The 22,294-nt window shown below is 35.3% G+C and overlaps 1 protein-coding gene across 1 annotated transcript in view; it reads left to right on the forward strand.

Moving 5' to 3' along the window:
• ELP4 (elongator acetyltransferase complex subunit 4) overlaps nt 1-22,294 on the forward strand; it is a 242,451-nt gene that overhangs the window by 63,195 nt on the left and 156,962 nt on the right. The window contains exons 6-7 of the mRNA XM_051964763.1: nt 10,698-10,782; nt 18,263-18,451. Coding sequence (XP_051820723.1) covers nt 10,698-10,782; nt 18,263-18,451 — 274 coding nt within the window. The remainder of the gene's footprint in view (nt 1-10,697; nt 10,783-18,262; nt 18,452-22,294) is intronic.

Genomic DNA, 22,294 nt, shown 5'->3' on the forward strand with positions numbered 1-22,294 from the left:
GCCTAACAGAAGTGAGGGCCCATTTGGGGAGATGTAATACAAATTGGTAGTATACCTAGTAATGACAGTTGTGTGATTTTCCTCACATTCGTTCAAAAGTATGTGGATGAGAGCAAAATCACTGGATGATGGGAATAACCTGAGACCCAGGCTTGGCAGGGATTAGATGATTCAAAAGAAGAAAAAAATCTATAATTAAAGGGTTTCACCAACGGGTCAAGCTGAGTAAAGAGAGATTGTAACTACTACAGGGATGGCGGCTTAGAAACAACCTGAGGACTTAAGGGGTTGGAGCTCAAAGCAATGATGAAAAGCAGGGTTTGTTTTTGGAGCAAAGAGGGAGAAGCTGGATTCCAGTTGATTATGATAAGCTAAGGGAGCTTCAGAGGTCTTAAACTTAAGAGTGGTGCATTTGTGGGTGATGGCAAGATCAATGGTATGATCGTGACTACAACAAAAATACTCATAGGGTGGTACAAATGAGTAATGTAGCCTTCAAAAGAGTAAGATTAATTGAGCACTCCTCTTTTGAGTTCTACATGATTCATTTACAGATGATAGAAATAGAGATGGAACTGATAGAGAAATGGCATAAATTAGCAGTGGAAACAAAGCATATGTTTGCTCTTTCTATTAAGCCTGTGAGTTGGAGAAAATGAGAGAATGCCTTTAACAGAAAGGGTCGCCTTGTACGTTACAGATAAAACTGAGACCTTTTGCCAAGAACTTCCTCATCTTCCATGACTCAGATATTTTCTGCCTTTTTTTCCTCCTTCATCCGTGTCTCACATGATGAAGTGGATTTACTGCTTGCCAAGGCTAACCCTTCTACCTGCTCAAGTGATCCCATCCCATCCTGTCTCCCTCAACAGACAGCCCCTCTCTCTGAAATCCTCATTCTCTCTCTAATTTTCAGTCTTTTTCTCTCTACTGGCTCCTTTCCTACTGCCTACAAATATGCCCATGTCTCCCCCAACCTGGAAAAAAAAAAAAAAAAACCTTCCCCAGATCCTTCCATCCCAATAATTATTCTATATCTCTTCTGTCTTTGGTGACTACATTCCTCTAATAATAATAAAATTTTATAATAAAAGCCTCCACTTCTCTCCTCTTGCTTTCTTCTTAACCTTTACAATTTGGCTTCCACCCTAATCATTCCACTGAAACTGCTCTCTCCAGAGTCACTAATGATCTCTTAGTTGTCAGAGTCAGTGACCTTCTCTCTGTCCTCAATCTCCTTGACACTGATAATCATTCTCCCTTTCTTGCTCTCTCTCAACCTTTTAGGGACATCACTCTTCTGATTTATGTCAAAATAATAAGATTTTTCTCCCTATCAAATCCATTCTTTATTTACTGGAACCTTATCAGATTTCTCTCTAGATTATAGAAATGTGAGTAGTTTATTAAAATATTTTTAATTGTCTCCTCTCTGTTGAATTTCAGTGGTATATTTTAGTTATGTTTACAAAGTTGAAAATTTTGTTTAGTATTCTCTCAGTACCACTATGGGTTCTCTGTAGTCTGTCTGTAAAGAAGAAAGTATTTCATAGAGCTCTAGGAACTAGAGAAAGGTGGGTTGTAGTATTGTAACACTAAGAACTGAAGTAATTTCTTGAGAAAATGGAATGATTATTATGAGAAATATGGATCTCCTCCCCCTATTTCCCTCCACATATATTCTTTCTCTCTCTGAATGTTTAAGTGAGATATTTATAATAATAATAATATGTATTTATATATCATTTTGAAGTTTATAAAGTATTTTCCTTATGACAATCTTCTGAAGTTTTTAATGCAAGGATTATTAGTTTTGTTGCGTAGATGAAGAAATAGATTCAGAAAATTGAAGCAGTTTATCCAGAGTCACTGAGATAGTGACACTGAACCTGTCTCTCTACAGAAACATGTGTCCCCACCTGCAATCTCATTTCTCCCAATGGCTTCATGTAGCAGAGACATGCCTCACTGTAGGCAACTAAAAGACTCAGCTAGGTAGACTGTCTTCTGGCAAAGGATAGACTTAGAGTTATTCTGAATTGCACTGTCTTCTGACAAAGGATAGACTTAAAGTTATTCTGAATTGCACTGTCTTCTGGCATAGGATAGACTTAAAGTTATTCTGAATTGCACTGTCTTCTGGCAAAGGATAGACTTAAAGTTATTCTGAATTGCTTTTAACATTTTATTATTGTTTTAGTAAAGTTATTATTCTTTTCTGACAGTGATACAAGACTGAGAAAATGCCATAGACATGGATGGAATAACCAGATTTCATATTTATGCTAGTCACCATAGTCATTAACCTAAGTTCAATTCCTCATCTGTTAAATGGAAATAAACACCTCTATGACAGGGTTATTAAATGGATTACATAAGACACAAGATAACATGAAAAGATAGTATGTACGATGCATGGCAAACCTTAAAGGTAGATGTGTGTGTGTGTGTGTGTGTGTGTGTGTGTGTGTGTGTGTGTGTAAATGTGAGTTACTGTTACTGTTTTTATTTGAATGGAAAGAAGTAAACTAAATGATATTAAAATTAGGCAGGTAGAACAAGTTGAATTATTCAACTAGAAGTGTGTTGATTAATTGGTCATTTTCAACATGGAAAATGATTTTCAGTGGTCTTATAAAGCACTCTGTCCTTGGACCTATTCTGTTAACATGTATAAATTATTACTTGTAACAATTAGAAGGTATGTTTTTCAGGTTTTCTTAAGAAAAGAAGCTGAAGAAATGATGTATTATGTAACAGAATGAGGATTCAGAATGGTCTCAGTGGGCAGAAAATGGATGGGGGCAGATAAGATGTTTCAGAGTTCTATGTGTATAGTCTTAACCTTTGGTTCAAACCCTCACCTGCACAAGTCTGGGGTGTAGCAGACAAGGATAGAAGCTGGTAGTGTGAGAAGGAATGTAAACTCTATGAGTTAGTAATAAGACAAGGCAACCCCAAAAACTTCTTGAGACTTGAGTGGCAGTAAGAAAATGTGCTCTTCAAAATAAGGTGATTGTTTCAGTCTATTCTGCAATGTAGGAACTTGATCTGGAGTATTGTGTTTATTTCTAGGAGTTTTTTTTAGTATATAGATATATCCAGATATTCAGAAAAAGGTGACTAGGATGACTAAGAAACCTGAAATCTTGATAAAGGAACTAGGCAAGTTTCACCTCAAGAAAAGGAGACTTAAAGGAAGGAAATAGACAAAAGTGAATGAAAACTTGTTATTTAGAAGAAGGATTATATACCTTCTTTTAAATCCCATAGAGAAGAAATAGAGCTATATGGTTTAAGTTACATGGAGCCAAGTTTTGAGTCAATAATGAGGATGCATTGCCTAATAGTTAAGCTGTACTAAAAGGGAATAGGTTTCTTGGGCAGGGGGTGCAGGATGGGATAGATGAGCAATGAGTTCACAATCACTGGAATTGTTTAAACAGAAGCCAAGTCGCTGCTTACTTGTAGTGTTGCAGAAGAAATTTGTATTTGACTATGATAATAATTGTTAGCATTTATATGAGGCTTTAAGGTTTACAAATTACTATCCCATTTGATCTTCATAATAACTCTTGAGGTAAGTGCTATTATTATTTCCATTTATAGATGAGGAAGCTGAGGTTCATAAAAGTTGCCAGGATTTGCCAGGATCACATAGCTAATAAATATCTGAAGCAGAATTTAAACTCAGTCTTTCTGATTCCAAGACTAGAACTTTATCCATTTTACCACTTTGGCCTCTCCATCCTTTCCAGTCAAAGATCCTGAAGTTTTCTGAATATGATGAAAATCTACGCCCTCCTCCCCCCCCCCCAAAAAAAAGGTCATATTTAGATAGAGCAAATATAACTTTGTTCACCAAATCCTGAAATCTTATAATTAAAACATAGTTTTTAAAAGTTAGAGGGAAAGTAGTGATAATTGTTAAAAAGAATATTAACATTTCATATATCCAGGAGCTTGAAATTGTTCCACAGAATTTTCCAGAAAACTGAAGTTTGCTTATTTAAGCACTGCGATGTGTTTATTTTTATCGATTTTATCTTCTAAAATGTATTGTGTATTTCTTGCTTTCCTGAGTATTCTTCACAATACCGGTAGATCACTCTGAGCAGTAATTATCATAATTTAGTGTTTCTTGTGTTTTCAGTGGTCCCAGATTGTTGTACTTTTATATTTTTTTTGTGCATGCCTTCTGCACTTTTTTGGTTACCCCTTTTGTGAAGTGGATATATTCTTTGTATTGACTCCTTCCTTCAAAAAAAGGCATTTTTCTTTTGTTACTCATTGTCTCCTTTGAGTTAGGAAATGAAAGGAAGTCATATATTCTAAATTAAAAGGAAAAGATCTAACTTTACCACTAGCTGTATGAACCTAGACGAGTCATATACTTAACTTTTCTGTGCTGCAGTTTTCTCATCTCTAAAAGAAGTTGCACTAAACCAATTCACAATCATTTCATGAGCAACTGTTATAAGCCAGCTACTGACTGGGCTAGCCAGTCCTTCCTTTGAAACACTTTACAATTTATTGGGTAAGACTTCTAAGTTAAATGTTCTCTTAGGTAGTCCTGTGAGTTTATGGAAGTTCAAGAAGGAGTTAGAGGAACGTATGGATAATAAAGCAATGCGCAAGAAAGGAAAATTATATGCTGGACTTAAGAGCATTGTTGTGATCCCGGGATACATTTCTTGTATTCTTCCACTCATGGTATTTTTCATCCAGTGATAACAAAGGCAATGCTATTTTGGCGAAAAGTATTAGGCATCTTTCTTGTATTTTCTTTAACTATGTATAGCTCCTGTCTTTCAATTACATATCAGATACAGGAAATTTAGGGCAATAATGTTGGCCAAAAAAGGCAAAAAAAGAAGAAAATCTTCAATGTAATTAGACATGAGATTTTAATTTGAAAATTACTTATGAATATACTTTACAGTCTCTGTAGGTGTATGTAAATTATGCAAATATATTTGGCCAAAAAAATGATTCTGTAGATATAGTTTGTCATGTTATAATAAATGTACCTTATTTTATGTAATAAATAAATATAAAGAGAATTTGTATTAATCAAATTCTTTTCCTATTTATATAATTTTGAGGATGCTTTATTTTCATTCTAATTAGCATTAATTAGAAATGATAATACTGAAAACTGGACTTTAAACCTTTTCAAAGATTGAATTATTTTTATAGAAGTACTGAAGTTCGTTTTGGAAAGTTCTTATTTAAAGGAATCCTACAATAGGCCTAATATCAGAAAAAGCCCAGGTCTTAAAAGGTTAATGGATGGCATCTGAAAATGCAATGGCAGCCATTGAAAGAACCTGATCTTTTAAGGACAAAACTCTGGAGGACAAACAGCTCCTCACTAAGAGTGTTTTGGTAGGGAACCAGCTTCTGCCAGGAAAAATCTCAACTTAGAAGGAAAAAAGTCTAGTTAAAGCAGGGAGTAGCCACAGAGTCTGGCTATGGGGCCATTTGTAGAGAGCCAGGTGGTCAAGCAGCTGGAACCAGTAGGGATCCCTGGCATGTTAATGCTGAGACTGTACTCCCTGGAGGAAGGAGGGGGATCCAAAATGGATGAAAAGTCAGGTATAGGCCCAGAGAAGAACTGATCAGCGAGGGAATCTCAGGAAGCTTTAGCCGTAAGGTGGCCTTTACTGTCAGAGCAGCTTTGAAAGGTTTAACTAAGGCCCTTTTCTGTCTTAAGGTGGTCACATGTGAAGGATCTGACACTGAATCTTTTTATAGTGAGAATAAAATTCGTAGAATCGCAATTTTTGTCTTTTTCGGAACCAAACTGGTTTTTTAAAAAATGCTCTTCCAGTGCAGGTATTAAACAGGGACAAGGCAAGAATTATTTGCAAAATGCTTATTGCGTGCCAGGCTCTGCTTATATATTAAAGGGAGAAGATGACACAGAAAAGGAAGCTGGAAAGCTGGGGATGGGTTGGAGGGTCTCGCATGATAGCATGTTGTTCAAGTCTGAAAGTCAGAAGCAGAACTAGAGGGGATGAAAGGGGCCTGTGTGAGGATGAGGAGGCCCCAACCCCTGAGGGAAAGTCCAGGGTCAGACTGGAGCTGGGAGGGCAAGGAAGAGATTTGTGAAGCTCCTGACATGTACCAGGCACTGTGCTCAGGAAGGGGAGGCAAGTGGACTTCTCTTGAGGAGCCCTTTTCATCACAAGGACGATCTTGATTTTGTCATCAATGTCTCATCCTAAAATCTTTTCATAGCCTCTGTTTCCTCTCTCATTGCATAGCTTCTTCTTGGTTTGTTTTTGTTTGTGGAAACTCATATGAAAGACATTCAGATCCGTTTTCTCTTTTTCATGAGCCTTCAAAGTAGTAATGTATTATTTGCTTCCTCCTTACTTGATTTCTGGAAATAATTTAGCAGAAAGAGCATTGGTCTTATATTAAAACCTTTTCTTCACTCTTCAGTAGCAGTATTCTTGAATAAGTCACCTAACTTATGGACCTAAGTTTCTTCACATCTGTAAAATGGACATAGTCTAAATTTTTTTCCAATTACTACCCTTTTTCACCCAAGAAATTTTTAAGTCATCCTGGGTATACAGGTATATAAAATAAATATACAAATCAAATATTTACTGATAATAAACCATAATTTTACAACCCCCACATTTAGTTAGACAACCCCCATATGAAGTCAAAAACTACAATTTAAGAAGTTTTGCCTTACAGTATTGTGAAACTGTTAAGACTAAAATGAGTTAGTTCCATTCATTGCACAGAAATATACAATGAATGCTAATTCAAAAAGAATCTTAAAAGTATGCTTAAAAATAAATAAACAAACTACTGTATATTAACTGCCATGGACAGGTCATAGTGCTTAGTACTGGGGAAAATAGAAAACAGTTTTTGCCTTCAAGAAGCTTTGATGCCATGGAGTTAAGGGTTTTGTGACCATAAAGTGTGATATCTTAGTTTTTATTTTATATGCACAAAATTTGTTGGATATTTTGCATTAGAAACTTTTGTTTATATTGTGATGAGCATGAGCAGCCAAACTATTTTTATAGTAAACCTAGATCTTCTCTTGAAGGAGACTTTTATTTTCTCAAAAAAAAAAAAAAAAAAACCCTCCTTGGTCCTATGATTTAAAGGAAAATAGAATTACCTATTTTTTAGGTCATATATATCTGATAAACAACAGATAAAAATTCATCTAAGCACCAGACATATATCTCATTCCTCTCTTTGTCACATTAGTGAAAGTTAACTTTGCTTTTTAATCTTAGAAAGTTTAAACTTGTTCTTAAAGTCCGGGCATCTCTGTGTATTTCAGACCCCTCTCTACACATGTAGTACTGGTTCTATATATTAACCATAAGCTCTTTAGATATCTTATTATCCTCTAAAAATTATTGAATATTATAGAAATCAAGGCTATGCTGCCTTTGCTTATTGTTATTTATCCAGTGTTTAGTACAGCTCCTCACACATAGTAAGTGTTTAATAAATGCTTGTTAGCCAACTGGTTGACTATTATTTGTTGGCCTTCTGTATGTACCTTAAAGAAACTTAAATGAAGCTATATTTATGTAGAGCACAGATTTCTAGGTAAATTCGACTTGAACTATTTAAACTGTCTTTCCTAATGGGGCCTACTTACAGATAATAGGCTTATTTGTCATACCCTTGATAACCTAACCTGTGTTAAATGCTTGGAAACTATCAGTAAGGAAGTCAGCATCATGTTTGTAACCTGGATACCTTCTTGACAATTCCTACTTTATCAGTTACTAGCCTACTAGACAAAAAAAAAAGAAAAAAAGAATAAGAATATTAACTTTTAATATTTAAAAATTTTAATAGACATAATATTAAATTATAAATATAAATGTGATTATAAATAGGGGGTTTTACATCTATTATCTATGCAATTATAAATTCATATATCTTTTTCAGTTTCATTTTAATGGAAATATTTATTTCTCTTAGAAAAGTTAACTTGTTTAAGGAAATGTTTCATTGTTCCTGTAAGAGTGAGAAAGAAATTTAATATATTTTTTATGAATGTTAGCTGTTCTTACACCACCAGAGTCAGAGACTTTTGGGGGAGAAATATTATAATTAGACTTTAATGACTCTTAAAAATGTGTCTCTACTCATTGCCTCTCTTTCTTTACCTTTCATTTTTCTTGCAACCTTGGTCCCATCTCTACCGCTTAACTGAGACTGTTCCCTTCAAGCTTACTGATGATTTCGTTATTGCTAAATTCAATGCCTTTATGGAACCTCGTTTTTCTTGACCTCTTTGCAGCTTTTGATACTGTGACCTTTATTCCCATGCCACCTCCCTGACAATTCTCTTCTTTTCTCCTTCCTTGAATTTTGTCATTTTCTCCTAATCTTCATCCTGCCTGTCTGACCATTCCTCCCATTCCTTGACTGAATCATCAGCCATGACCCCCACATGGGGGTGAGCATGGGCACCCTGAGGACTTCGTCCTATGCCCTCCTCTTCTGTCTTCTTGTCTTTCTGTGTCTGTCTCTTTCTCTATCTCTTCACTTTCTGTTTCTCTCTCTGTCTCTCTGTCTCTTTGTCTCTATCTTTGTTTCTGTCTCTGTCTCTGTCTCTTTGTCTGTCTCTCTTTCTCTGTCACTGTCTCTGTCTCTTTCTGTCTCAATGTTTCTGCCTGTGTCTCTCTGTCTGTGTCTCTCTCCCACCTCCCTCCCTCTTTCTGCCTTAATGATCTCTTCTTCCTCATTCATATTATTTTGTATAATGTTAAATTCCTCACCCTTCATCCCCTACTCTGTCTCCCAAGTGTACTCCTTGAGTACAAGACCTCTTCCTGTCTTGTATCCTCAATACCTGGTATTTAATAAATGCTCACATAACTGAAATGGATCTATTTTAACTAATGAATTGATTTGAATCCACATAAGAATGTGTGACTGTGGCTTAAGTAACAGATATTGTTCATAGTGGGAGCAATAGAAAATTCTAGGATAAAACTACAAGATATCTCATCTAATCTTTAGCCAGATGAAATAAAAAGGACACAATAAAATGAATGGAGGAATTTTGACTATAAATCAACCTTTTGTATATGAAGAGAGCCTTAAAAGAATTTACCTCATAAATATATGAACTACTAATAACCCATAATCAATAAATAGTCTTGAGTTTTGTTCTGTTTCTTCAGAGAGAAAAGTTGCCCTAAATATTTCATATTTTATAGCCTAGACTCTTTAATCAGCATTTGAATTTGCAAAATAACTGACATAAAAGATATAATTTACATTGTAGAAATAGCTTGTTTTTTTTTTTTCTTTTGCAAAATTCACTGGTCTATATGAGAATTAAGCCCATTTGGTCAAACATTAATTCCATATTCTAGTCATCTGAGCTCACCAACACAGACATATACATGCTAATAATAATCATGGTGTTATTACCTATAAGAAATATTTCTTCTCACTGGCATTTATTCTTTTCACTTTGTTTGCATGTGTAGCCTCCCTTTTGGAAAATGACAGTTACTACTACCTACAGATTTTTGCGGCCACCATGCTTTCATGTTGGAGTAGACATGTTTTAATTCTTAACTGCTCCTTTTCCATCTAATCTTTGGGTATGTCCCACATCTTTCCCCACTGTGACCCGCTGTGGATGATAGGTAAATGTTAATTGACAATTACTGCCTTTTATGGAGTTGTTCACATGTGTGCTGAGTCACTCAGCCTCCTATTGCCTCATACTAGTGCAGCCTCTTTATTATATTGACTAACTTTTGCCACTTGGGTCTCACTGCTTTTTCAATTAGTCTATATTTGAAGCATTTCTTCTGTCTCTATGATTGTTCTGTAGCTTTTCACCATAAAGCAAATACATTCCTATCCCTGGGGTCATGGAACTATATAGATGTGTAGGCAACAACTATGCTCCAGAACTTACTATCTTAGTATTTTAGTCTTCACAATGCTTATAGACTACTTCACAAAGTTAGCAGTGGTAAAAAGAGCTTCCATGTTTATAAGAGAAATATTTGTAATCTGGGTCATTTTAGTCTGTATGCCAAGAATTTCCTATCCTAATTGTCGTGTGTGTGTGTGTGTGTGTGTGTGTGTGTGTGTGTGTGTGTATGAAAAGAAGGGAGCAAATATTAAATTCACTGGAGATTATACCTATTTTTCTTCATTTATGCTAAAAGATCAAGTTATTTAATTACTATTATTATAGCAGGTTGTTGTGAGAAAATTAAAACTGCTAGAAGATGAGCTCAGGTGATCAGGACATTGATCAGGTGGACTTGGCGTAGCAGTTCATTAACTATGTGTTAATTATCTATGATTACTCCTGAAATGCTATAGTGGTTTCATCTTTTAGGTTGCTTCATTAAATCATTAATTTTCTAGAAGGTAACTGAGCCTGACATAATTAAGCCATCTTAGTCTCTGCAGATTTTTACCTTTCCCAATGTATCAGGGGCACTGAACTAGTTAACATGAGGCAACTGCAATTTGTTCTTTGAATATCTGCATTTATATTTAGTATCTCCACAAGTATAACTTTATTCCTTTACGTGTTTTACCTAAATGCTTAACTCATTGTGACTCAAGAACTGAATGTTCACCTAATACTTTCCTTAACTTTTGTGTATGTGCTATGTAATCAATTCGTTTATACTCCATGAGCTGTTTTTTACCCACAGTGCCCTGACCCATGGCTACATGAAGCTTCTTCACTCCATCCAGAGAATCGTATCTGAGGAAGGGTTTGATGGCTCCTGTCCCCAGGTACTGAACATCTTCAGTGTCTCCTTTAATCACATATAGAATGTTGTTTTCCAAGCTCTCTCTAGGGGTGAACCCAGAAGGTCCTGGAATAATCAACAGTGAACAGGCTGTTTCCAAGCAGAGATGACGTAAACAAGCAGAGCTGAGACGGCCATGGTTCATATGTTAATGTGCATTTGGAGTCTTAGCTCTGTTCTCACTGGATACAAGGAGGATGTGCAAATGTACTGTCAGCCATAATTATTTGTAAGTGCCTATTGGCAGCTACTAAAATAGATAAGTTACTATATTTAAAAATAAATTCAAGAGGCAGAACACTCAAGAACATATTTTTTATATTTTATTTAGGACTTCCCCTCAAAGTTCCCTCAAATTAATCACTTTAAAACTTTTTTTTTACTCTTTATGTAAATCTCTAAATTATTTTATTGAATAAAAATCATATTTCTCCTTTCACTATAAAAAAAGCATTGTAAATATTACAAAATAATAAATTTTCAGAAAGCATAAATTTAAACATTTATTTTGGGAAAATCTTCAGAATTCATAATATTATAGATAATAAGCAAATGAAAAGAAAAACTTATTTCTAGATACCATTATCACCCAGAAATCTTTATTTCTGTTCTATTCTATATTTTAGGTGATTGCTTTAGTATTAAAGTTCTCTTTTTTAAGTAGTCACATTTTCACAACATTATTTTTTATTAATACAAATAAAGAAGTCCTGCCTATTTGAATCTTGACGGGGACAGAGAACATTATTAGCAATATGTAATATTATATATATGTATGTGTGTGTATGTGTGTATATATATATATGCATATGCATATACATATATATTTATAGTCTTCTAATTTATCTATGTTAAATATATTTGTGAACTTTACTACCTAGTTTAGTACTCTCTTTGTGGAAGAATATGTAATAATTCTATGTCCCAGTGTAGTTTGAATAACAGATTAAAGCCTGTGGGCTTGCCTGTTTGTGTGGGTTGCTGACATGAAGGAAGAACATTACTTATACATATCAATAGAACCACATTGGAGATTTTTTTGTTTGTTTGTTTTTGCTTATGGTTTTCATTGTGGCAGTTGATGTTTAGAATAATTTTGTTTTGCCTATTGTTGCTCCAGTTCCAGTCTCTGCTAAGATTTATGGGCACCGTGTTCCCCTTTGGTGGCAGTGCCCGTCTGGAGAGGTAAATTGGTCCCTGACAGGCACCTCTCCCCCACTTGCTGTGGTAACCATGGTAACAGGCATGTCATAACAGTTCCCACAGTACAGTGGGCCGAGCTTCTGCTGCTCCTCCAACAGGATGACAGGTCTGAAGGCAGGAAATTTTACAGCATGCAGAAAGCAAAGGCTGCAGCAAAGAGTCTGTGTCTCTCTCTCTCTCTCTCTCTCTCTCTCTCTCTCTCTCTCCTCTCTTTTCTTTCTGTCACCTTTCTCTCTGTGCCTTCCTTTTTCTTCCCCTTCGTCCTCCTCCTCTTCCTTCTCCTTTCCCTATCCTCTCACAACCCCAGGAACTAGCAGTAAACAAGTTGACATTGGATTGGAATGAAATCATGTTTACTCTTCTTAAATGTTAGTTGTAGAAAATATCTCCACATTCTAGAAAATGTAGGCTATGCAAAAAAAAAAAATTATAATTGACAGATCACAATTTGAATCTAGTTTTGTTTTAGAAAAAAAAAATTCCCACCACTACCTTTATCATTGACTTTCATGAAATTGAAAGGCATAGAAATCTTTACATTGAAAGCAATTAAGCTAAAAATAATCCATGGAAAGGTTTCTCATTTTATCTCTTCCTAAATTACAGTTAATTTTTAGGCTAGTTTTCCAGACCATTAACATATAGATTGATTAATCGCAATTGGTTTCTTTCTCAAAAATTTTAGATGAGTTTTAAGATGCCATATTTTCATTTATCATTTGCTTCTTCAAGAATCATCATTCAGATTTCAAAGTAATTTCCTAAAGCTCAGATTTCTCCCATTTTAGAAATTGAAAATGTCTATTTCCTCTTTAGCATTACCACACCCCCACCCCCACCCCAACCAGGAAATGCAGCCACTTAGTAGAGTACATATAGATTTATTTTTTAGGGAACAGAAATAGGAAATATTTAACACCGCTAGTTAATGAGAGAGTGCATTTCATCAGTGGAAATGCATGGAGTAGACATATTTACAAACTGCTGTCATAATTCAGTTTAATTTAAAACTATGAATTAAGATTATACAACAGTTCACAATATATTTTAAGGCACAAAGAAAACACAACATTGAAGTTAATTTACCTTAATATTTGAACTAAAGAGTTCTAATAATTTAAATAGAACTCAGTTTTACAGGAGTAGTTTTTATGACTCGTGCTTAGCTAATTATTTAATTCCATAATAGCAAGCATGACTCTTACTAATTTGTAGTATAACATAGGAATAATATGCCTCAGAAATTTTAAATGAATGTTTTTTCTTGCTGTTAGCTGTCTTTAGACCAAAAAAACAAACAAACAAAAAAAGTCCCTTTTCTAATGTTTTTTAACACCATGCAAGTATGTTTCACTGCAAGGGTAAATGTATAAATTCCCCTCCCTGCCCATGGCCTCTGATGGTTATGCTGTGAGGAGCTCTGATTAAAAGCATGGCAGCATGTTCTGAGAATATCAGAAACCTCCTAAGTTATCATATTTTCTTAAAAAGAGCATCTTTTTCCAAATTTAATTCCAAAATTAATCTGAAGATTCCTTTGTCATCATCATAGTACATGTAACTATTTTTCTGACTCTTCATCGTGATTATATCATATTCTCTTCCTCCTCCATAACATGAATTCATTCTTGACTTACATAGTATTTAATTGCTATGCCAGTCATTCATATCTTAGTTTAGTTATTTTTATTCTGCTCTATCTTTGTCCACATCAGGGTATCTTTTTCATGATTTCTGGGGTTTTTGAAGACAAGGAACCAATATTTTTACTTTTTTACATTCAATGCTTAGTATAAGCAGTATGTTCATCTGTATACTTACTAAGTATTTATGCTGATAAAGATGATGATAATGATGATGATGTGTTAATATCTTGGATATAACTTTATCAGACATGGGTACAAATGTTAACAAAATGATGCTGTTATCGCTTAATTATATATTTTCCCCTATCCTTTAGCTTTTTCATGGCCTTCCTTTTTTGCTTCTCTCATGTCTCATTTTTGTTTTGGAAACTCCAAACAAAACTACAATTTCAGCATATAATGTGAACAGGATTCTTAATGATCTTGGACTCTGCTTAAATCCTGAAGTTTTCCAAGGCACTTCCAGTGGTACAGCAATGAATGATCCTGTGACCATTCTTAGATGTGACTTAGTCACAGTGTTTTCTATTCTTGAGGCACTGCTTCCAAAAGCTACATAGAATTACCACAAGTTGCTGAGATAGAAGTGATTTTTCTGTAGATCTCTTTTTCTTTAATTGTCCTAACAAAATCCCTGGCCATTTACATCTTGCTGGAAAGCATTTGCACGTCCCTTTTGTTTCCTACAAGAAGGTACCTTGTATCTTTGATAGTCAATTCTAGTTTTATCATAGTACTCAGAAAGAAATATTGGAGAAAGATTATGACTGAGAGGGTCATGGTCTCAAGGGACCTTCCCAGGGTGGACCTAACTCCTGTCACTGTGACAAAGGGATATTCCCTGAATCTCCAAATGACAGAATCTCTTCCCATTGTTGAAGTGTGCTAATGACTCTTTTTTTGTGTTTTCTCTCAAAACTAATTTTTAAACTCTTTAATTATTATTGCTTTCTTCCATCAACAAAATATTCACTGAATAAAGTCGAAAGTGCAGCTTACCTGCTTGTGAATTCAAAGATCAGGTTCACTGGGCTAAAACAAACTTACTTGAGGAATTAAAAGATGTAATTTCATAGAATTTCTGTATCATTATGAGTGGTTCATTTTCATGTAAATGTAACTGGTATCTAATTGTGAGCTGGTGGCTAAAATGCTAGGTCAGTATAAAATGTCCTGGGATTTATTTCCCTGTACTCATTTGGGTCATGATACCCTGGAGATAGCTAATGTCCTTCTGGGCCACTGGAGAGAATTCAGATTTTAGAATCAGGAAGTGAAGGTGAAGCTTCATTTTTCCACTTAATATTTTGATCTTGAGAGTATTTTTTTTCAATTACATATAAAGATAGTTTTCAACATTCATTTTTCTAAGAGTTTGAATTCTAATTTTTACTCTCTCTCCCTCCTCCCCAAGCAATTCAATATAGGTTATACATGCACAATCATGTTAAACAAATTTTTATATTAATCGTTGTGAAAAAAAGAATCTGAACAAAAGGGAAAAATTATGAGAGAGAAAAACAGATTTTCTAAAAAGTGAAAGCAGTATGGTTTGATCCACATTCAGTCTCCATAGTTCTTTTACTGAATGTGGATGGCATTTTCTATCACAAATCTTTTAGAATTGGTTTGGATCATCGCATTGTTGAGAAAAGCTAAGCTTATCATAACTGATCATCACATAATCTTACTGTTACTATGTATAATGTTCTCCTGGCTCTGCTCACTTCACTTAGCATCAGTTCATTTAAGTCTTTCCAAGTTTTTCTGAAGTCTGCCTGCTCATCATTTCTTATAGAATAATACTCTATTATATTTATATACTACAGCTTGTTCAGCCATTACCTGATTGATGGGCATCCACTTATGATTTCCAATTCTTTGCCAGCACAAAAAGAGCTTCTATCTACATTTGTGTACAAGTAGGTTATCTTTGTGGCTTTGGGCAAATTTTTAGCTCTCTAAGCTTCTGTTCCCTCATATGTAAAAATAATGGGACTAAATGGAATCCCAGATTTTTTATAGCTCTAAATATATGATTTTATTCACTTAAGACTGTCTACATTGATAACACTAAAAAGTACATTGAATTTAGAATCAAGAAAACTGGTCTCAAATTCTGGAATTCTTATTTGACTAGTTACATGACATTGGACATAATCATATCACATCACTCATACTCAGCATCCTTATTTATAAAATGAAAACATTGGACAAACTACCTCTTTAAATTCCTACCCACTCTGAATTCTAGGAAACTTACATATCACAGACTATCGAGCCTTTGTTTCTAGGTAAAACATGTTTAAATAGCTAATTATTTTTCCTATCAGAATTATACAGAGAGCTTTCTAAATGTTTCTCCTTGGCAGATGTTTTTGTTGTTGTTATTTTTTGTTTGTTTGTTTATTTGTTTTTATTCACACCTGGTTTTTCTGGAAAGTTTTCTGGTTAAAATAATTCAAGTGAGCTTTTGCAGAAATATTTCCATTGTTGGATTAGCTAAAATGGTTCCCTCAAATCTGATTAGCCAAATTTTACCTGCCTTGGCAAACAAACAGCTCTCATGGCTTTGAAAACCCCCCCTATTGCCATGACCTTGGTGTCAATAGGCTAAATATCTCTGGGTCTCAATCCTTGGACTCTAGGCTGCTTTCACGGCCATTTGTCTCTCCGTGTCTCCAGGAAGGCAGGAAGCTCAGGTGGTTCCTTACTACCACTGGGGAGAAGCTGGCTCTCCAGGTAATAGAGGGACCCGGATTCAAATCTGTTTCAGACACTTAGCCACCTGCCTTTGTGCAAGTCATTTAACTCTCTGTTTCCTCCTTTGTAAAATAAGGAAGAAGATGACGTGTGAAAAGTGAGCACTATATCAGTGAGTGAGGAGGAGGAGGAGGATGTCAAATACAGACTAAACCTGCTTCTCATCATTGTCCTTCATTCACTTCATGATCCAGTCAGTCTGGCTAACTTGCTGGGTCTTTGGTCAGCTTGTGCCCCTCTTCTGGTAGCACAAACTCCTAACCTTATCTCCCTCCTCATTCTGTTAAAGCCACCAGGTCAAGAAAACCTATCGGGATCTTCCAGTACATTCTTCCCCAGCCTATCCCCCAGTGTACCTTGCCTTCACTCCATCTATTTTGATTTAACTGCCATTGTTTTCTCTGGGGAATGTTTGTCAAGGAAGAGGTGCATAAGAGCTTTTTGTTGAACGATGAAACTTAATAAGAAAATTGTAAGATTCTGAAATTTTATTTTTTTCATAACAATACAAATAAGATTAAACCTTTTCAGAGATAAGGAATTAATATTAATCTTCCCTTCCGCAAACACCATAACTACCAGCAACAAAACTTAATCTTCAACTTTCAATTATAATAGAATACAGTGAAAAAAGGTTGTGGTAAATGATAAGCAGGATAAGTACAAAAAAGCTTGAAGAGACCTACATGAACTGATGCTAAGTGAAGGGAATAGAACCAGTAGAACATTGTATACAGTAACAAGATTATACAATGATCAACTGTGATGGACATGGCTCTTTTCAACAATGAGGTGATTCAGGCCGGTTCCAATAGACTTGATGGAGAAAGCTATCTGCACCCAGAGAGAGGACTGTGGGGAGTGAACTTGAATCACAACATAGTGTATTTCACTTTTATTGTTGTTTTTGTTGTTGTTTGCTTGCTTGCTTGCTTTTTCTTTTTTTTGTTTTTGATCAGACTTTTCTTGTGAAGCATGATAAATGTGGAAATATGTTTAGAAGAACTGCACATGTTTAATCTATATTGGATTATTTGCTGTCTAGGGGAGAGAATAGGATGGAAGAAGGGAGAAAAATTTGGAACACAAGGGTTTGCAAGGGTGAATCTTGAAAATTATCTTTGCATGTATTTTGAAAATAAAAAGCCATTATTAAATTTTTTTTAAAAAACAAAGAAAAAAATTTAGTTAAATAGCACAGATTTAGCCAAGAACTGACATTTTAATGTAAAAACTTCAAAGGAATTCATTTTGAAAATTCTCATTTGACCTTTTCTTCATTGTTTTATGTGAATTGACAAATTAATATGATTTCTTGACTTTTATTCCATTCATATTTTTGAAACAACTTTCAAAACTTAATTTTATTCTTTCTTACAACTTTTAATAGTAAAATATTAGCTATAATAAATGCTGTTCAGTGATTTCAGTCATGTCCAACTCTTCATGACTCCATTTGGGGTTTTCTTGACAAAGATACTAGAACAATTTGCCGTTTCCTTCTTCAACTCTTTCTTTACAGATGAGAAAACTAAGTCAGACAAGGTTAAGACTTGCCCAGGATCATACAGGTAATAAGTGTCCTAAGCCAGATTTGAACTCAGATGAGTCTTCTTTAACCTTGGCACAATATCCACTGCACTGCTTATCTGCCTGGCTTTTATAAATACCTGAAGCAAAAGGATTTATTTCAATACTTTGATCAGTTAATTTTTATATTATGTCTCTTTTTTGCTTTTTGATCTCAAGTCTTTATGTAAATAAAATGGTATTTTCTGACCCATAAAATAGATATGCTTCTAACAGTCGACAAAAAAAATTAATAAAATATTTTCTTCCTTTGTCTTCTAGAAAAAACAAAAAAACATTTTAAGAATTGGGATTCAGAGTCTTGGCTCAGCTTTGTGGGGAGATGACATCTGCTGTGCTGACACCCCTGAACATCTGCATAGTCTTACAAGATTCTTATATGTTCTCCGTGGTCTTCTCAGAATGTCTCTTTCAACCTGTATCATCACAGTGCCATCACATCTAATTCAGGTAAGGACATGAAGAATTTTTTAAAGTAGTTGTATTTTTAAGTTAAAAAAAAGAAAACAGTAATAGGTGTTTAGTCAAATTATTGTTGTACATTATTTTTACATTGTTTCAGAGATCATATTTCTGACATTTTTAAGTTTCTGTGGTAGCAAATCTCTTGTAAATTAAGTTTATCTCCATCAATCCAGTGCTTAGCACAATGCTTGGCACATAATAGGTACTTAAAACTGTTTATTGGTTGATTATTGATTGATGATTGTTGAACTGCTTCTTTTTCTAGTTTGCAATAGCAGATTTTGGATTATTTAAATGCAATAAATACCTCTTAGTGATGTGTCATTTGTTCTTCATCAATAAGTAATGTTCCAAAATTCCATTTTAACAATATTTGAAGATAAAAGAACTTTAGATGCATAAAGCAGTTTTAGTAGAGCTATATTTTCATATTATAACCACTTAAGAATCTTTGACTGGTTGGAAAGTGTTGGGGAAGTGGTGAAATTTACTGGGAAAATAGTGGGAAAAGTGTCCAAATTTTGCAACTTAGATAATAGAATAATAAAACACATTGCAAAACAAGTCAATCCTTTTGAGATTTGTATCATTTACTAAGTAAAGTAATAGCAGGTGGTTGTGTTCTTTGGGCATGCTTTATACAATCCCAAAAACTTGGGTACTTTATGCATCTTAAGAGAAATAATAATTAAGTCAAACTGGGGAGAATAAAAGTACTTAGCAACACCAAAAACATACCATAGAGACTAGTTTCTTAAATTGTGCTTCATGACTCCAAAAAAGGTCTTATAACTGAATTTATTATCAGTGTATGTTTGATTTGCCTGCTTATTTTACATACCTGTATACCCCAGGTCACATAAAGATTTCTCAAGCCAAAGAGTGTCACGATTGGAAAAAGTTTAAGAAGCACTGCCATTAAGAATAATCCTACACTAGAAAGAAATTAAGTCACTGAATTAATCTTTTCAATCTTTTTAATTTCTCATTTGTCATCACTGAAAAATGCTTGTCTTCTGCATCTCACAAGATTTACTCCTTGATTAATCATGTTCTTCAGTTAATTGCATATTATGATCTGGTTGATTTCTATGAACAGGCCCTGGTGTAGAGGAATTGTAGGAAGCCCGATAGCCATCTCACCCCATCTGCCTCCCCATTGTCTCTAGCATCCAACTCCCCTTGGTCTTCCTCTGCAGTTATCTTAGGACATCAAAGAAATCAAGCAAATTCCAGGAAAAGATGCAAAATGACTGGTACAACAGTTCTCGGAACCAAACCTTCCTTAGTCACCCAGTTCTAAAATAAATACTTCCACCTTTGTCTGTACTTCATCCCATAGAATGGCTTCCCATGGCCTGGTGGATAGTGCTTTCCCTGGCATGAGGTTATTTCTGTTTGTGACTGTCACCCTGGTTATTTTTTCATTGTTGATTTTCTTCATGAATAAGAAACAGGTTCCTGCTCTGACCACTTTTATTAAATTATCACCATTGTACTTCATTAAGTGGATGAGTGGGCTCTCCACCCATCATCTCTCAGCCTCCCCTCCCTCCTGCTTCCCACCAGCTAACTTATAGGTGACAAGTGTCTCCAGGCTCAATAGGACAGCCCTTCATTGCTGAGGCACCTCCCAAAGCCTTTCCTGTTTAGTGGAGTCAGTGTGCTGGTAAAGCCTCTAAGAATCCAGGGAAGAGCTTGCCCCACAAGGCATCAGTAAACCTTTGATGTAGACCATAGGAGATGACTAACTACACATGCTTAAGTAGACCATGTCAGCAGACTAAGCATGTCATCTTCCTTCACAGAAGGTGTCATCTCCAATTTTTCTTTCCTGTTGTCTACCAGTAGAACTAAAATAATCAATGAAGCAGTGGTGGGCTGGGTTTTCATCGGGGTTCATTGGGCCCATAATGACTTTGAATGTCATTACCAGCTGTTCTCAATCTGTATGCCTTACTTAATGAGAGGCAGCATGGCTCAGGGGTTAGAAAACTGGCCTTAGAGCCAAGAAGACCTGGGTCCTCACACTCCTTTGGACACACTGGCCCTGGAGCCCAGGGAAGGCCTCGCGAATCTTGTTTTGGCCACAGCCAATAGACCAGCCGACTGAATGCACAGTGCAGAGAGGGCAGTCATAGGGAAAGTAGACTGAAAGAGTAAGACGGGCCTAGCTTGTCCCCAAGCTTTGAATAACAAATAGATTCTATTTGATGCCAAAAGTAAGAACCATTCGAATTTGTGGTCAGAGCCAGGAGGCTAGAGAAGGGGAGTCACGGCCTCAGCTCTCAACTAAAATACTAAGGCATCTGTGTACAACTTGGATTTGGAGTAGAAGAGACTTGCGTCACATTTGCTGCAATAGTCTAATAGAGGCTTGTGCTTGCATTTTTGCTTTCTTAGTGGAGATAAGAGGAATATATGAGGTATTTTGATTTTGAAACTGATTAGGTATTTAGGGTGAGCCAGAGAAAAGAGCCAAGGAACACTGCCAGTGCTGCAGACTTAGTTGACTGCAAAGATGGCGACTTCTGCAATACTAAGGAAGATAAGAGGAGAGAGAAGTTTTGGGGAAAGATGAGGAATTCTCCTTTAGAATTGTTTAGAATATTAGACACCAGATCAAGATGTCCACCAGACAGTGGGTGGTGTAGGACTGGAACCCAAAGAAGCCTTTACCGCAAGAATTGAAGCATTTGAATGCTAGCTAGCCAGTTCACTGCTCTTTAGCTTATTCTCTTAGAGAATTTCCTGGGACACAGAGGTTTTCTTGATTCAAAAACTTACTCCATGGTCACCATGCTTCTCTGCCTCTAGGTCCAGACCATATGAGTGTTATCGTGATTAATAAAGTATAAATTTATTTAAGAGCATTCCTAAATTACACAATAGCTTTTTGTCTTATATTTGTTCAGAGAGTAAGAGTTCATAAGATCTCTTGAAATAAAAGATATTCCTGATACTTAAGAAGTTTATTGTTGATATCCTTGCTTTTATCAGTCAACTAAGCATTATTTAGCTCCTACTATGTACTAAATAACAAGTATACAAAGAAAAGTAACGGGCAGTTAGTTATCATAGTGGAAAAAGCACCATCCCTGGATTCAGGAGGACCTGAGTTCAAATATGACGTCAGATACTTAATACTTACTAGCTACATGACTCTCGGCAAGTCACTTAACTCCAGTTGCCTTGTAAAAATAAAAAGCAAACAAAAAAGAAAAGTAAAAGAGCTCACAGTATAATGGGGGAGACAATGGATCAATAATTATGTACAAATAAGATGAATCCAGAACAAACTGGGGTAGTTGCTAAAGGAAGAAACTAAAATTGAGGACTGAAAAGGGCTTCTTGTAGGTAAAATGTTAGCTGGGTCTTGAAAGACACCAGGAAGCATGAGAGAAAACTCCCTTTAGAAAACAGTTATCACAGAATAATTAAAATTCCCTTTTATATGGAAGTTTTTAACAGTAGCAAGAATTGCTTGGTGATGCAGCAGAAATGATCTGAGTTATTGTATTATAAACATTAAAACTACAAGATAATTGAACATAGCTGGACAAGTTATTCTTAAACACCACAAGTTTGGAAATTCAAGAAGACCAAAAGATCATTTATTAGGTTTTTTGGTTCATTTGTTTATTTCACTGGGTTTTTGCATGTGAGATTTTGCCTGGTAAGTTTAGTTGGTATTTGATATTATTGTCATTTTCTTTCCCCTTATTGTCTCTTCATCTTTAGTGGTAAAATAATGACTGCATATTCCTTTTGGGGATCTCGTAATCATGGCACTCAATCAGAAATGACTAGACTTTTGAATGGCAATTA

The sequence above is a fragment of the Antechinus flavipes genome, chromosome 6, assembly GCF_016432865.1.
Source record: "Antechinus flavipes isolate AdamAnt ecotype Samford, QLD, Australia chromosome 6, AdamAnt_v2, whole genome shotgun sequence".
Lineage (NCBI taxonomy): Eukaryota > Metazoa > Chordata > Mammalia > Dasyuromorphia > Dasyuridae > Antechinus > Antechinus flavipes.